Source organism: Periophthalmus magnuspinnatus, chromosome 8 (assembly GCF_009829125.3).
Source record: "Periophthalmus magnuspinnatus isolate fPerMag1 chromosome 8, fPerMag1.2.pri, whole genome shotgun sequence".
NCBI classification, from domain to species: domain Eukaryota; kingdom Metazoa; phylum Chordata; class Actinopteri; order Gobiiformes; family Gobiidae; genus Periophthalmus; species Periophthalmus magnuspinnatus.
The window spans coordinates 23,135,700-23,152,257 of NC_047133.1; the positions used below are offsets into that span (position 1 = coordinate 23,135,700).

General features: G+C 35.3%; 1 protein-coding gene across 1 annotated transcript; it reads right to left on the reverse strand.

Moving 5' to 3' along the window:
• Positions 1 to 629: 629 nt before the first annotated feature.
• Positions 630 to 10,694, reverse strand: LOC117375445 (hemicentin-1-like). The gene is made up of 11 exons (XM_033971739.2): positions 10,482 to 10,694; positions 8,933 to 9,184; positions 6,741 to 7,025; positions 6,425 to 6,646; positions 6,042 to 6,269; positions 5,706 to 5,969; positions 4,275 to 4,532; positions 4,039 to 4,200; positions 3,576 to 3,773; positions 2,512 to 2,754; positions 630 to 2,039 (listed from the first exon to the last, which is right to left on the reverse strand). The coding sequence occupies exons 1-11, from the start codon at positions 10,537 to 10,539 to the stop codon at positions 1,840 to 1,842; spliced, it is 2,370 nt and encodes a 789-aa protein (XP_033827630.1). The 5' UTR covers positions 10,540 to 10,694; the 3' UTR covers positions 630 to 1,839.
• Between the last annotated feature and the right edge of the window lie 5,864 nt (positions 10,695 to 16,558).

Consider the following 16,558-nt stretch of genomic DNA (forward strand, 5'->3'; position numbering starts at 1 on the left):
TGTGTGGAGTAAACACGCCATTAATGCCTTTAACGTTACTTAAGTACCTAATAGTTTAACGAGTTACACACATTGTGGTGTTGGGATTTTTATTTTACTACCGAACAGGAAGGCAGCCTAAACTAGTAAAACCTGCAGCTCTGTTTGGATAGTGAGTCATAGGACTACCAAAGTCTACTACTGCTCTCAAAGACACACGTGAGGGTTTTCTGTGGGAGATGTGCCATCTGCTCGTCTCCATTACGCTGCTTAGAATGTTCCACAGTATGCCATTAAACAGATGTCGTGAATTAATTTCATTATGGGTGTTTTTATGGCTCACTGACAAATACCGTTACATTGCATTGTATCAGCAGTGTCACCTCTCCACAGATCTGACCTGTATCTTGGTATGGTGGTGTCTCTGATGAGGCTTTCCAGGCAAAGCAAAATATAGAGCCTAGCAGGTCCTCCACCAGAAAGGTTAGATAGTGCATTTTTAAATACATAAAAAAAAATTAAAAAAAATAAAACATTAAGGGCTAATATAAACCAAGTGAATGAGAATGTCAACTGGACAAAAAGTTGACAGAATTGAATTTTTCTTTTACTATGGATCATACCTAGACGACTGAGGGATTACACAGACATCTTTAATATAAACATTTATTTACAATCTAAAATATTTACAATATTAACACACATTTCCTGCATGTTACTCCAGTTTTGTCAATCCTTTGCAGTCCTGTTGTTTTCCTAGTCAAACTGTTACCATTTCATATAAATAATAAATAAATACTTTACATTATTCATAGTACAAACATGAATTAGAAAAAAAAAAAAGAAATATACAATCAAGAGTTGTTAACACAAAAGTCAAAGGGACTTGACAATACAAAAAGTGCATTTTGACTAAACAAAGGTAATACAATACAATGTGCTCAATGGGGGAAATACTATAAGTGAGATCTTTCACACATTCACTGTCACAGAATAACAAGAAAACAAAGACTTAACCATTACTTAAAAATACAGTAGTTTTTGATTGAGACCTTGTTTAGAACACAGCATTATTCATGTTTTGGCTTTTAAAATGTTAATGTTGTGACTGCCCTCATAGGAGAGAGAACCATAAAAAGTCATCATCAAGGCATCATTGTGTCCTTATCACCGAACAATGGCAGATGGCCCTGTGCCTTGTGTAAGTTAAGATTGTCTGTCATCCATGCATATTTAAAGTGTTTAAATCAAGACTTGTGACTTTGATCCTGGTAAACCTCGCCATACAACAAATGTCAAAATTTAGCTTCAAACGGAAATGATTTGTCTGACAACTATGACCAATTTCCTCTTGTGCCATATCTTTACTTTAACTATTCAATGCGCTGGTAAATGCAGTAGTTAATTAAAAAAAAGATCTTCCATTATTTCAAATAGACAGCACAGTGCAAAAGTGGGTAATCCAGGCTGCTACCAAGTTTCTACCTCACAAATGATATAAATGATATAAGTGTCAGACCAAAGGGATCTTGTCTTTCCTCTGGCACAAAGCAGTTAAATCTCATATAACACAAAATGAAATAAATTATTTGTTCTTTTGGTATGTAATGTTAATCCATTAAAAAACACATTCATCTCAGGGATCCATACTAAATGTACAAATATTGGCACCGGCATTATCGACTTCTAAGAGAGTTTTATCCAAAATACATTTTTACTTTTAATTTAATTGTAATTCAAAGAGTTAAAACATCTGCACTATACAGTACTGTGTGATATTTGAAAAATGGAAGATATTGTTGTAAGGCAGTTTGAGTTGACTGGTCAGCTTCAGTCTAAGCTGACACTAATAAAATGCTATCATAGTTTGGTCATTGGCAACGGCAGATCCCATCCATTGTGAGCCACATTACCATTGTGAGCACCAAGTTTAGGGTTTTTTAAATTATAGCGCCGCATTTTGGTGTTCTTGTAGTATATGGAGTAGATGAAGATAAAGATCATAGAGATGATGACTACAGTGACTGCTACAAATCCAGCTATTAACGGCAAGTAGTCCACTGTAAGAGAAAACATAACACATTAATACAGTTGAAACCAGGACAAATTTGTGATAAAGGTGCACTATGTAGCTTTTCTGGTGGGTTACTGCTTGCATTGCCTGGAATTTTTCACAGTATGGCATTAAACTTATTCAATTAAATGTGTTGCTGCAAATTATCTTTAGGTTGGAGGCACCACCTGCTTTATTTCCACAGAGATGAAGAAGTTTAATACCATAGTGTGGAACATTCCAGGCAAAACAATAATACCTTTACGGAAAGAAACAGATGACGGACACCCACCAGAAATGTTACAACCGGAAATGTAACACAGTGCACTTTTACTTTACAAGTTAGCAAATCCTAGTTATCTTAGAATATGTATGTTGTCAGCTATTTATAAACAGATAATAAATTCAGTGCAATTTAATGAATAATTTTAATTACAATACATACATGAAAACAAAAAATGCAGTAATGTTGTACCTACCTTTTTCAATTACTTCCACAACATGAGTGTCGGATCCATAAGGATTACTTGCTTTGCATGTGTATTTTCCCTTTTCGATCACAGAGATAAGGCCATTGGGCTGCTGGGGTGGTAGAGCTACATCAGCGGTCCAAGTGATTTCTGGACGTGGGTTTCCATCAGCTTCACATTTTAGGTCTTCGGCATAACCACTAAACACCGGGACAGTGTGTGAGAGCTTCGTAGTGTTAATGCTGGGCAAATCTGTGAGAAATATCAATATTGACAATACAAAAAAGATGAAGGAAGGATGTTACAATAGAGCTCAACAGTCCCACCCACTTTAAAGAGGGCTCTGGTTCTGGAAGTAGGATTTCCATTCATTTTCTCCATAGGCTTGTAGAAAAATTCAGATATTAAGAGTTCAAAGACATTGTGGAGGCTAACAGGGTATATGGTATCTTAAATCAATAACATGGTTCAAGTCCAAAACGCACATTTAAAATGCAAGATTCTATGAAATGTTTTAATAACTTGGCGGTTTATAAAGATTCAGAAACAGATTTTCAATAAAATTAGAGGTCTTGTGGTCATTAGTTACCGCATAGCTGATTAACCCTAAGCAAACCCTTGCACATTTTCAATATTAACTTTTTTCGTAAAGTCTATGAGAAAAATTAATGGGAAATTTGCTTCTGGAACCAGGGGCAGGCCGTCGCTGTTGAGCTCCATTACCATATATCATACCTCTACTGGTGAGCAGGGATGTAACAATATCCAAAGAAGTGTAGAAATGCTACTTTTTATTTTAAAACGCCTGAATGAATCTTTTCTGTTGAATTAGAAAGGATCCAGGATGAAAATATGTTTTATACCAGTAATTTCTTTATGTTGGCTCCTCTTAAAATGCAAAGGATCATATATAGTTCCCTCTGTTATTTTTTTTAGCTATTGCCATAACAAAGCAATGCAGTTAGGCAAAGATGATTGTGATTTGATTTATTGTGACAGCCCACAATATTATTGTGTGGTACGGTACTTTGGTTATTGTTACATCACTGGTAGTGAGTAGTAGAAGTTCTTACAGTAGACAGTGACGTTGAGCGGGCTGGACTTTGTTAAATCTTGGTTCGGTTCGGCTTGTATTTCAGGTAAGTTCAAAACAGCCCCACAGAAGAAATCCACTCCATTGTTTGTTCTGTTTAAAGTGATGTTTGTTTTAAACCACATCTGCACACTCTCCTTGATCTCATCAATGTTAGGCTTGCTGCAGCTGACTTGGACTAGAAAAAAACAAGAAATATAAAATACCTTGAATTTAGTAGAGAAATTGACAATTATTCATATAGAGGGATCATATGATGTGTAACATGATGTTATCTTATTTGAGGGCAAATGCCTTACAGCCACTCCTAAAAACATCTCTGGATGGCCAAAAATAATCCAATATAAATATCCCAGGGGTACATGACCTCAGTTATAAGTGAGCTTGTTAAAATCGGATAATATGATTGTGATTTCACTAAAGGAACCATAGTGTTTAAATACCTTCATTTGGAGGTGTGAAGGATTCATTCCCTTTGAACCAGTGCACAATAACGCTCTTTGCAGGGGCAACACTTGTGATTTCACAAATCAGAGTAACTGAATCATTCTCCATTAATGTCCCATTGTCTCCTTTAATGCTGATGGAAACGCTGTCCGGTTTTTCTAGAGCAAAATAATGTATAAAGTTAAAAACTGTCTTAGCAAGAAATTAAATCACTTAGCAATGTCACACATACTGTAAAGAATGAAGTCTAACTTCTTCTCGCACTCTCCTATTCCCTTAAATACCCCTTTACAAACAGGGTTTGCGTTCCAGTTATGTGTATCCGCAACCCATTCATCACTGCTGTTATTATTTCCACTGTTGTCCAGCCAGTAGATGTCTTCGTTTGCAGATGTAGGATGTGTTTTGCATGTAGCAGTCTTTCTCGCGCTGTTATATTCCAACACCATCCTCTCTGGGCTTATTTGAAGAGGACATTCTTGCTTGGCACCTGCAGGACATGATGTCATTCAGATTATTGTACTTAACAACTTTATCTTATAACAACAAGTATGCCCCAACCAGGAGTTAACAGGAAAAGGCTTAGGACTCAGGAAGGATACCCCACCCCATACACCCACTGAAAGCAGTACACTTGCTATCCACCTCTGTTTTGGCTACGTGACATGTAACTTTATAGGAACAATACCACATTATGATAATACCACAAATAAAATGTTAAACAAATGTCCAGCTACAGCTTACACGTCCCCATTCAAAGTTAGGGCATAGGACACTTGAACGCACCGTTGTTTAAAATAGCTTTCTTATCACTCAGCTCAAAAGGCCAGACACATTCATTTTTGCTGAAGCAAACATAAACCATCCAAAACCAGGTAAAGGTATAATCCAGACATAAAGCAGACTTTTAGTGGCCACATCTTACCTAATAATGCCGCATTTAGAAGTGTTAACCAAACCGTCTGGACGCGTAAAAAGTCGTAATAATCCATTCAGCAGCGGAACACTAAATAAAGAGTTTATGATTATTATAGCCTCCTGAGAAATCGACACGCCGCTGTCGTTATAGGCACAAAAATACTTGGAAAATACTTGAAAACTTTCGTGAAAATCTGAGCGCCCCGTCTGGATATAACGGGCACCAGGCACAGAGCCACAGAGCGCGAGGACACGCCCCGCCCCCAACAGTGACGTGTACAGCGGCCTGCTTCCAGTCTGTGTGGGACAGTATAATACAGCAATGAACTACAGGCTGAACGGGTCTGAACATGTTGACTGCCCTGATAACCAATTTAGAGTAGGCCTGCTTTTAATTTTATTTTGCAAAGAAACTGTATGTCTAAATCTTAGGAGCGTAATAATACTTAAAGCCTCAGATTTCTTTAACTTAATAGCGCCTTTCCGGATCCAAAGGCCATCACTCCACACTCTACAGGGGTAAGCTACTTCTCTTCTTTAGCTACAGCTGCCCTGGTGAAGACTGACCAATCTACACCCTAGGCCTCCCTGATCACCACCAACACTCACACACACCACATTCATACTGTAGAAATGTGTGAAAAGAGACGAGCAAAGTGGGTGAAGTGTCTGGCTAAGGACACAATGGCAGTTTCCACTAGATCCACTGCTGAAAGACTGCATGTGTTATGTGGGTTAACTTTACCTTCCACAGTGAGTCTTGCTGTTTTAAACACTGTTCCATATTCATTTGATGCAAGGCATGTGTAGTTTCCCATGTTGAATGTTGTGGCATTTTGAATCACCAAAATTGACGATTCTTCAACATTTTCCTCGAAGACATTTGAAATATTGTAATAAATCCAGGAGTACTTTGGTCTTGGGTTTCCTCTGGCATAGCATTTCAGATACACAGAAGAGCCTAATGTAAAACTTGAGCTTTCCAGCTCAAAAATCTCTGATGGAGGATCTAAAAACAACATATTATAGTTGAAATAACAGGTATCAAAGTAAATAAAATAGTACTTAGCTCATAACTTACAATAAACAATGACCTCAAACGTTTGGTTAACAACAATGGTTTCTGTTGAGGCAACAAGTACGTAATCCCCTGCATCTTTTCTTGTTATAATTCCCAAATACACTTCTTCACCATCTTTGTACAATGCCACTTCAGGTTTAGGATAGCCTCCAACTGTGCAGTTCAGATTAATAATGGTGTGTTCAAGAGCAGTATAATAGTAGTGTGGACAATTCAGTTCAGGTCCATCTAAGGCAAATAAGATTTAAAAAAAAATTGCAGTTAATAGATAAAATTTGTATCTGGACTTTAACTTGTCAAACATTCATTCAGTAATAATCAATTCATTTTATACTTGCACAAGGAAGAAAAACATTGACTTATATAAAATATTATTTACTTACATGATATACTAACATTGACAGATGACTGACTGATAGCCAATCCTGAAGTATTGACAAAGTAAATGCCGCTATCGTTTCTCGTTAGGGGCGCTGTTGAATTTATCTGCTGTTGGTTTTTAAACCACTCAACATAAGGGGTGGGGTTTCCACGTACGGGGCATTTACTGTCCAGTGTCTCACCTTCTGCTATTGTCACATCAGTGCAAAGCATTTCTGGACCAACTGCAAAAACAAAAAACAAACAGATTTTTAGGTTATATACATTTTAAGGTTGCGTACATTTTCAGACATATTAAGTTACAACAGATGTACTTACAATTGACATTTATTTTGAATATTTGTGATGATACATTGATATACGGTCCTTCTGGCATGAGATCCATATGAGCTTCACATCTAATCTCAGCCCTGTCTTGTGTTCTGCTTGGGCTAAAATATATCATCCTCTCTTTCTGGAAATATGTTTCATTTATGTACCACATCACCGATACTTTTTCTGCAGGTACTACACCATGTACATCACATATCAGGTGATAGACCGCCCCTTCTACCATGAATCCATCAGTGCTATTGGAGATGATGTTGACTGTTTCTGGGTAATCTGAAAAAAACAAAACAAAAAAACATTATGGAACAAACTGATTAAAGATGTCGACTTTGAAACTAGCCTAGGCCTATGTGTTATTTCAGATTTTTATTTTCATTATTTCATTTATCTTTTTTATACAGTGAGAGCCCAATGAGACCAGACTCATAAACAAAAACAAGTAAAACAAGTAACTACACAGGCCCATTTAAAACATTTTAAAACAGGTGCAGATATGAATATAAATGTTTTTCACTGAATTGTTAAAGTGCATTAGTGGCACCAATGTATTCAGTTTTCATGTCCTTGAAATTAATTTTAGGGATGTATTAAATTTTAGGGAAGGAAAGTAACCAAAATCGTTTTTTCTATTAAAAGTTCCTGTATCAAAGTTCAACAAACAAGTGAGATATTCAGACAGTCTATAAAGTAGTCCCTTATAAATACATTTTATACAGTGTTGTTCTCTTCTGACATATAGCAATGGCCCATTTACTTTTTCAGTGTACAGTGATGGATTTTAAATGTATCACCTGTTATGAAACGAAGGACTGAGTATCTAAAGTTTTCAAAGTAGAGTCTTAATCCTCTTTATTATATCCACATAATTCACTACAGAAAGAAAGGTTGGTTGAACTATTTATTTTGTGTATTTCAATGGGATATAAGATTTGTTTCTATAATACAATGATAATTTTTATTTTAAACTGTTACATAATTCTGACATAGTTTTCATTAAGTAAAAAGTATAAGTGTTGACTGTCAATCAATGTACCACATCATTTAAATGTTGTTGTTTTTTTTGTTTTTTGTTTATATATATATATATATATATATATATATATATATATATATATATATATATATATCATATACTGTACTTAGTTTTATTTGCATTCAATGAAAATGAAAAAAAAAAAAAAAAAAAGATTTTTAGGGATTTTTTTTGGTGGATATCATTCAAATCTTGCTGCAATTTTAAAATGGCACTTGTTTACAAATCAGCATCATCTGCATATAAATGTATGAGGCTTTCTTTACCACTGCAATTAATAAATATACTGAAAAGTGTTGGGCCCAAAGTTGAGTCTTGGGGCACTCCTTTGCTTAAAGTAAAAAATAATAATAATAAAATAATAAATAAATAAAATTAAACCCAATGAGTGCAACTGCCAGGGTTCTGTTTGAAAGATAATTTTGGAACCAATTACATGTAGCACTGTCAAATCCAATATGCTTCAAATACACCTAATTGGTCCTAGAATCCAGTGGGGAAAACACAGTTTGCCTTATAATTATTGGGTTTCTTTGTTAAGATTAAATCAATGAATATGCATTAATTTAAATATCCAGGGTCACGTCAGAATAGAAATTAGTTGTGTGAGATTCAGGCCACTGTTTATGTCTTTTGGTGTTTTGGACTCTTTACCCAGCCAGTTAATATTTATATTGGACATTATTTGGATCTTGTACTTTTCCAGTTTAGAAAGCATCATAAATAGATCATTAAGAACATTTTTGGGGGCATAATAATACCAGCTATATTCATTTTTTTTTTATTTTTTTATCAGCATCATTTACATAGCTGGGAGAATAGAGGAGAATAAATAGTCCACAGAAGGGCACCACCTCTTTTTGATTGCCTGTCGCAATGAAAAACGTAATTTTCAATACTGATCTTCTTATTACTTATTTTATTTGATAGCCAGATTTCAGAAAATATGAAGAAAAATAACTGTTTGATCTGTTTGATTTGTAATGTAAATGTAAATGTAATATAATTTACTTTCATACTATGTACATTGATAAATACATATAATAAAACAAACTAACTGTATATTTGAACTAGTACAAATTTAAAAAATAGACCAAATATTGCCATCATGTTGAGCAATACTTAGAGGTAATCAAAATTTACATACTGTACAGAACAATGTCAGCACGTTGTGTACACTGCTGATCAGGTCCCATGTTGACGAAGCACAAGGCCTCCTCGGTTGTGAGATTTGTCACACTCCATGTCAAATAGTTGGCCATCTCTACTCCTATGCCTTCTTGTGGTGATTCCCATCCCATCTCCCTGAGCTCTCCGTCTGCTGTACAGTTGATGGATACCGAGTGTCCATATTTCACTGCAACTCGAGATGGACTCAATGTTATGGGACAGCTGGAATCTAAACAAAACAAACAGAAGATAAAACATACATACAGCAATATCGACCTGAACATCTCAAACAATATTGGTGACTGATGATGACTTTATGGTGAGCAGAGCTGTTTTTACTGATTGTAATTAGTGTTCTATGTCATTTTTCTGGATTGTCAATGTAAATTTTCTAATTGAGGGTCAGCTATTCTTGCTCCTTTGAAATGTTACCACTTTGACTGAAATGTTTCACAGTAGACTATGACATTAAGTTATCGAGTATTTATAGAATACCAGAAGTTTCATTGATTACACTATTTTCTGATCTATGTGATAATGTTGTTTCCTCATCATAAAAATACCTGAAATTGTGTTTTGTTTCATTCTCACATGTTTAACACACAAAGCCAACATACTTAGACTGTTCTACTTTATGATGTCATATCGCAGTACAGGAAGGGCTCCACTGTGTTTTAAAACTCCGCACACCTTCACTAGAATCATTTGGATGATTTCAGCCCTGGAATTGCCCAGCTCTACTGAACAAAAGGTAAAAGGTAGCTGTTCACTTGAAAACTACGTCTTCATGACATCACAAAGTGGAACAGAGCATTTTGAGCTTTGGAGATGTAGACAGACCAGACTAATAATAAAGTGTTACTCAAACATGTGTGAATGAAACAAAACACAACTAGGTATGTTTCTGAGGAGGTAACAGCATTATGGTGTGGCTAAAAGCTCACAGGAGTAAATTTTGTGTAATATAAGGCCTTTAAATAAGCCTTAAAAAGTTTTAATTGATCTGAGTTGCTGTATAGATCTCACCTAACTTCTTAGTTGTAATTCTATTGAGTAAATTAAAAAATAAATAAAAATCTAAGCCTAATCAGTTTTATATCACTATTTTTTGATGCATAGCGGGATGTTTTAAAAAGAAAAAGCGCGAAATGCGTATTGGCAAACGTTAGACACTAGGGGGCGTAGTTTGTATGAAGTAGGCCGGTTGGTAAAACTGGAGAAATGTGGGTATTTTTCATATCGGTTTACTGAAATTTAAGAAACAGTTTTGATGTTTAACAGATGTTGTCTTGTTCTAACAGTGATACATTTCTAATAATATTAACCAAAGCTCACGTGATGGGGCTCTCTTCTGGTTAAAGGTGAGTCGTGCACCCAATAGCAAACTCTACTTCACTAAAGCATTTTCACCACATAACCTATAGTCTATAAACACGTGTGTCGTTAAAACAGATAAACAAATGCATAGTTTACTCAATAACATAGCTTTTATATTATTCATAAAGATGTAGGTTATTAGAACTAACCTGCCACAATGAGAAGAAATCCCATGAAAAGTTGCACAAACAAGATTGTGTTGGTCATTTGCCTTGTTTTCTCTAGGCTCTATAACAATGTCTCCCTTTGTGGTGTATTCCAGATTGCGTCCTGACACTGAGCTGCCTTGGTCCGTTATAAACCGATGAGAGATGGTGAAAGAGAAAGAGAGAGAGGGGAGTGAGGAACTGACCCTGTTCACTTGCAGATACTTCTGACTAAGCAATCATGAGTTGTTATGTTGTATGACACTTCCTGTAAGTTTCCCTTTATCAGTCAATTTTGTCTTATGTTACCCTGGATACTAGACTTAATTTAGCCTAATTCAGTAAAGTCCCCATTATCCCCTTGTAGCCAAATAATGGCGTAATATCACACATTATTAGCTTGGAACATATCAGTCTATAAACTTTAAAATATATCGGTTCTGTAGACTTTTTACAGTTTTAAAATTTCAAGATACCCATAGACTACTGCCACCAATCTTGATTCTGATTCACGCCCACACTTTATTTAGATGCGGCTCTCAACTCACTCTATTCTGTACACTTAAAACTCCTCCTTTTTATTAGATCATTTACATACATATAATATAATTCAGTGTGTAAGTTTTTACTATAAGCAGCACACATGCCTGTACCTTTGGGTCTTAAATGACACTTGGAATTTCCACTCTGCTTGCTGCTGTAAGCATCCTGTTATTAATAGATTCAGGTTGCGTAAGTAAAGGATTTGCCAGGATATACAGAACACATATTGTGATTACATTTCCGATACTTTCTCTTAAAACAGACAGTGTAATCCAAGTATTCCTGGCAGTCATGTGACACACAAAATAAAAATGCCCCAACAGAGAAAGGGAGACAGCTGAGAATCAACAGCTGCACGCAGCAAGTTGTCTTGAGGTCAGAGGTCACTTGAGCAGCTCATCTGATGGGAGCACAGGGGAGGCAAAAAGATGATTTGTAACAAGGGAGGCCTTTAAAGACAAACAGGGAGCTTTAGTAATGAAAACAAGCATTAAGATTCCAGTCATGTTGCTGTTTCACTCCCCATTGAAACACCTAAAAGAACTGAAACACACACACATATAGATATACACACATATGTGTGTGTATCTATCTATATATATATGTATCTCTCTCTCTCTCTCTCTCTCTCTCTCTCTCTCTCTCTCTCTCTCTCTATATATATATATATATATATATATATATATATATATATATATATATATATATATATATATATATATATATATATATATATACACCCCCACACACACACACACCCCCACACACGCACGCACACAGGAGGTACATTATCAAACCAGTCAACAGATTTGATTATTAGAGAAATTCCTACTTCCACTGTTACTTTCACTAACTGACCAGTGTTCCCTTGCCACAATATCAGAGAAACTCAAAACAAAATAACCACAACTCCAGAGTATTTCACTTTCTATTTGTTTGTGCTATCATTACATTCCAGTGCTTCTTCCTGTAAATGAAAAGATACACAAAGCAGTGTGTGAAGTTTAATACAGTTTAAAAACTATTGCTAAAGCATTGTCTATAGTGAGTAAATGTTGCTTATTTAGGAAATAAAATGATAAACGTAAGACAAATTTAAAAAGTAACAGTGAATATTATGGTTGTCTTGCTTACTTACAGAATGACTTTGTTTTCGTCAAATAATCCAATAGGTATCATGTTGTAAGTAAATATGTTTTAGAATTTGATCTTTGGCTTTTGACTGGTATGATCAATGCAACAAACGCTGCTATAACTTTCACATTTGGTCAAAAATAATATGCACATACATTATAATTTAGATTTTATGTCATACTGTGGAATATTTTAGCCAAAGGCCCTCCAGGCCAAGTAAGAATCCGATTTGTATAGATGCAAACCTTCTCACAGTGTTCTTAAGTGTTGTAAAAAGCATCCAAAATGGAAAAAAAAGAAAATTCAGTGACAAAGTTACATGGTATGCCTTTAATGGGCATTTCCCTTTACAACAGTAATGAAAGTGAAGGGGCTTAAAATTTTCCCATTTCCTCTGAGTTAATTCCCAGTAGTGCTGCTTGCAACTACAAAATCACTTTGTGCCTCTGCCAAGTGAAAAACAGGGAAGCAGTGAGTGATTATTGTGATATGCGAGCAAGTAGAAAGTGTCCAATGTAAAAAAAACAAAAAAAAAACACAAAAAAAACCCAACAAATTCCTGGACTTAATTAATGACCCGCCTGTTGACTGACAGACCAACCTTTAACCCTAAGATTACAAGTTACATCATCCTTCACATACAGATGGTATTTGCCATGGATTTAATTTTTAACTATTTTAAAATACAGAGAAAAAACTGACTTAGACCCAGTAACAATATCAGTGCTGTTCAGTTTTTTTACCAAGGCAGCAGTGTAATGTTATCATGTAAAATGCATGAGTTTTCACAATGGGCCCCTCTGTCTGCTGCCTCTTTGTTTCTGCTCTGGCATTTGTAAGCCTTTTTCTGTCTAACTTAAGCGATAAATGGTCCCTCTTCTAAAGTGGCTGTTGTGTTTTAACATGTATGAAACTGTAGATACTGTACCTCTAGCCCAAAAACAGAAGGGCAGTTTATCATGGGATTATCCTTCTGCTTAAGTGAACTCTCAACTGCCACTCTGTCTTTGCCAATAGTTCACAGGAGCATTGAATCAAATACAGGGTCAATCTCTTATATTGTAATGAAGTTATTGCACAAAGGTGATCACACACAAGTTTTTGGTGGACCCTTACTTCGTAGCAAGACCCCACATACCATAAGCTGAAAAAGATGGATTTTTCTGCCAAAAACTACATTCTTTTTCCTAATCATCAAACTGAGCATAGGTCATTTCTGGAACGCATCTCTGTGTCTGTAAATGTATACATATGTGCATAGTTTTCAATCAGTGTAAAAGCTCTGCAGTCCGTATGTAAACCTTACTTCATGCTAAATCCTGTGTGGATTAGTGTTCTCATCATACAAACATTTCAATACTAAGGAACACAAAATAATAGGTGAATAGGTGCATGGGATAGTACTTTATCTAAGATTACCGTGTGGCCTTATAAGGATATAGAATAAAAAAAACATTCTAAAATCAGGTAAAAGGTAAAAAATCTGGTAAAAAAAAATAAAAAATAATGTCCTATTTAAAGCTACACCATCACCACCACCACCACCACTTTTTAGCCCAAAAGAGCCTATAATGAAATAATTTTTTAATGTTTGTAATGTGCCCTTATGTTACACACTGTTGCTTTAAGTATATATACATTTTTACAGTAAATATACTTGCTCAAATAAGTATCTAGATTCAATTCTAGTTTCAGTATCTGTTAGTATCTGGGTATTCATACTTTTGACAGCAGTGTGAAAAATGTTTAATTATTAATTTGTTATATGTCAATTTAAATGACAACTCTCAGTAGTTATAGCCTTCGCCCACCACCCTGAGTCACTGCTGCCCACTGCCTTATCTATGATTTAAATACCATATTATGAATTCCATGTAATGCAATCTCGGTTTAAGGGAAAAGATTAAGTGTGAAGCATGGAGGAACCAGATAACAAACAGGAAATTTCTGCTACTTTAGTCATAAGGACAAAAGACAGGATGCAAGCGTCTGCATATTAATTTAAATGAGGAAATGATGTCTTTGCTGGGTCACATGAAATAGCTATTTCAAAACCTAGTGCAGGCTAAAGCTCTCTGCTCCTGATAAAAATAAATAAATAAATAAAAATCTTGACTTTAGCTTCTCTCATAAAATGTATTCTCTGGTGGAAATCTTTTATCCCACCCTTTCTTTGTTATAGTTGTTGTCTTTTGTTCTCAGAGCCTTGTTTAAAATGCAACGACTCTTTTCAACTGGAAACGAGGGAGTGTTTAGGCTTCTTTTCATAATAATTACATTGTATTCTTTTATTGTTACAAAGAGGCTTGCTCCTGTCCAGCTGAGTGAGAAGAGAAAGTCCCTTTAAGAACATCACGGCCCCTACAGCATTCCTCCCACATAATCTCACAAAGGATGGGTAAAATAACTTCATACAATGCACATAGCAACTAAAATATTTCGTCAAAATCCATACAGTGAATTCTAAACCTGGTGTTTTCTGAATTGTAACTAGTTTATCCAGGTCCATCGCTCCCATAAAATATCATACTTCTGCGGCTGAGATCATAGGCATATGGGAGCGTTTAGGGGCTAGTCGCTGGGAAACAAATAAAACATTGGATTTAACTTCATTTTTCAAGACACATTGTTAATAATTTACAGATTTACCAAAAATGCACCTCAGATTTACCAAAAATGCAACTCATAAATGTGTTAAATTTAGTGTATAGGTTTTAATCGGTTCAAAATAGTTGAAATAGTGCTTTTCAGATGGTCTGACCTCTGAGCAGATCTCAACATGGGTTAAAAATCTGTTTCACACTGTTTTCACCATTTAAGCTCAAACTATGAAACTTTACGTAATGTGTGTGACCCACTTTTAGGTCCTAACCCACAATTTTGGAGCCACCACTTTCCTAAATCCATCTGGTGACTAAACACTGCAACACAAGCATCCAAATAGCAGACAAACATGTGAAAACCGTGTTAAATGTTGAAATGAATTCCTGGAAACATTTCAGTTCTGCTGTTCCCATAAAGTGAAATTGCTTTTCTGGGATTCTTTGGAATTTAATGAGTGCACTGTTTTTTTTTATAGCTTCAATGGAACATGAAAATGAAAGCAGGAGTACTTTTTGATTTTTTCTTTTTTTTTTCTTTTTTTTTTTTTTTTGAAGGTTTGCTAGAGTTTACTTCAGTTCTTTTCATTGAGTCTCATCCTCTACTGCCCCCAAGAGTCCAGTAGAGTGTAATCCCATGGCCTTTCACAGTTTGCTGATTGTCTCTCCTTATTTAAAGTAAATAAAAATAAAATCGATTACATTTGTTGATTATAGCAGCCTGCGCCATACTCCAATACCTTTTACCACTTCCAAGTTACTGAAGCAAAGCCATTATAGTGAACAATTTTGCAAACAAAGTAAGGCTAATTTAATTGGTAGTACTTTTATGCAAACTTTAACATTAATTTTGAATATTTGTGACATTACATACAGCTTCATTTGAACTGGACTCTGTGGTCTTCTATTGCTAGATTAAAATAACCTAAAAGAATGAGGTTATTATATATTACATGCATTTTAGGCAGTTTATTGAATCACTATTTGAATACTTGCAACTCAGCAGCAGCTCTTTTCACAGTAATTACTCTGTATTTATATCATTGTTGCAACAAGTCTTCTGCTGCTCCAATCCAGCTGAGTCAGAAAAGAAAGGTTCTGCAAAAAAGCTGCAGCTCTCGCACATCTAGAACATTTTACTCTGCTGTGTACTCATCTATCTGCTTTATTAGTCTTGGCACTTTTCCAGATCCTTAAATATACTTTATAATTTCATGCTTTAGTCACGCCATGCTAGTAATGTATGTATTGTAACCTCACTAGTAGGTCAAATACATATACAATCGTGTAAGTCTACATTTTAAAACATATTTTCTCACTTTTAGGTTCTCAGATCACAATTTAAGAACCAGCACTAACCCATAATGTGATATGTAATTCTTTTTATTGAGTTGTAAGCAGCCACTTATCAGTTATTGATGTTGAAATCACCTGGGATTTGGATTTTCCATAAACAGTACAATAAGGATTTATTTGGAATTGTATGACTTTATGCAATCTGGTTCAACGTTTAGGTATGTGTTCATTCTCCACGGAAATGAAAACACGTGTCACTGTTTAATATTTGCCATGTTTTTTGTTGGTTTTCTTTTTTGTAAGGTTTGTAAGCGTTCACCTCAAACCTGGATTGAGTTTTGTCCTAAAGAAATTGTTATAGGTGAGTTGTCTGTGTGATCCATGGACTGTACATATGGTGTAATTCCTTAATTGTCCAGGTATAATGCATAGTAAAAGAAAAACTGAACTCTGTCAAGTGAACAAAAAGCTGACAGAATTGAAATTTTCTTTTAATATGGTTTTAAT

What these genes read in the sequence shown, in the direction of transcription:
- LOC117375445 (XM_033971739.2), bottom strand. Translation starts at nt 10,539, where the DNA reads ATGACCAACACAATCTTGTTTGTGCAACTTTTCATGGGATTTCTTCTC. An exon ending in ATTTCTTCTCATTGTGGCAG is followed by an intron (nt 9,185 to 10,481) that starts GTTAGTTCTAAT and finishes TGTTTTGTTTAG; the next exon opens with ATTCCAGCTGTCCCATAACA. An exon ending in AGCAAGACTCACTGTGGAAG is followed by an intron (nt 4,533 to 5,705) that starts GTAAAGTTAACC and finishes CATGTCCTGCAG; the next exon opens with GTGCCAAGCAAGAATGTCCT.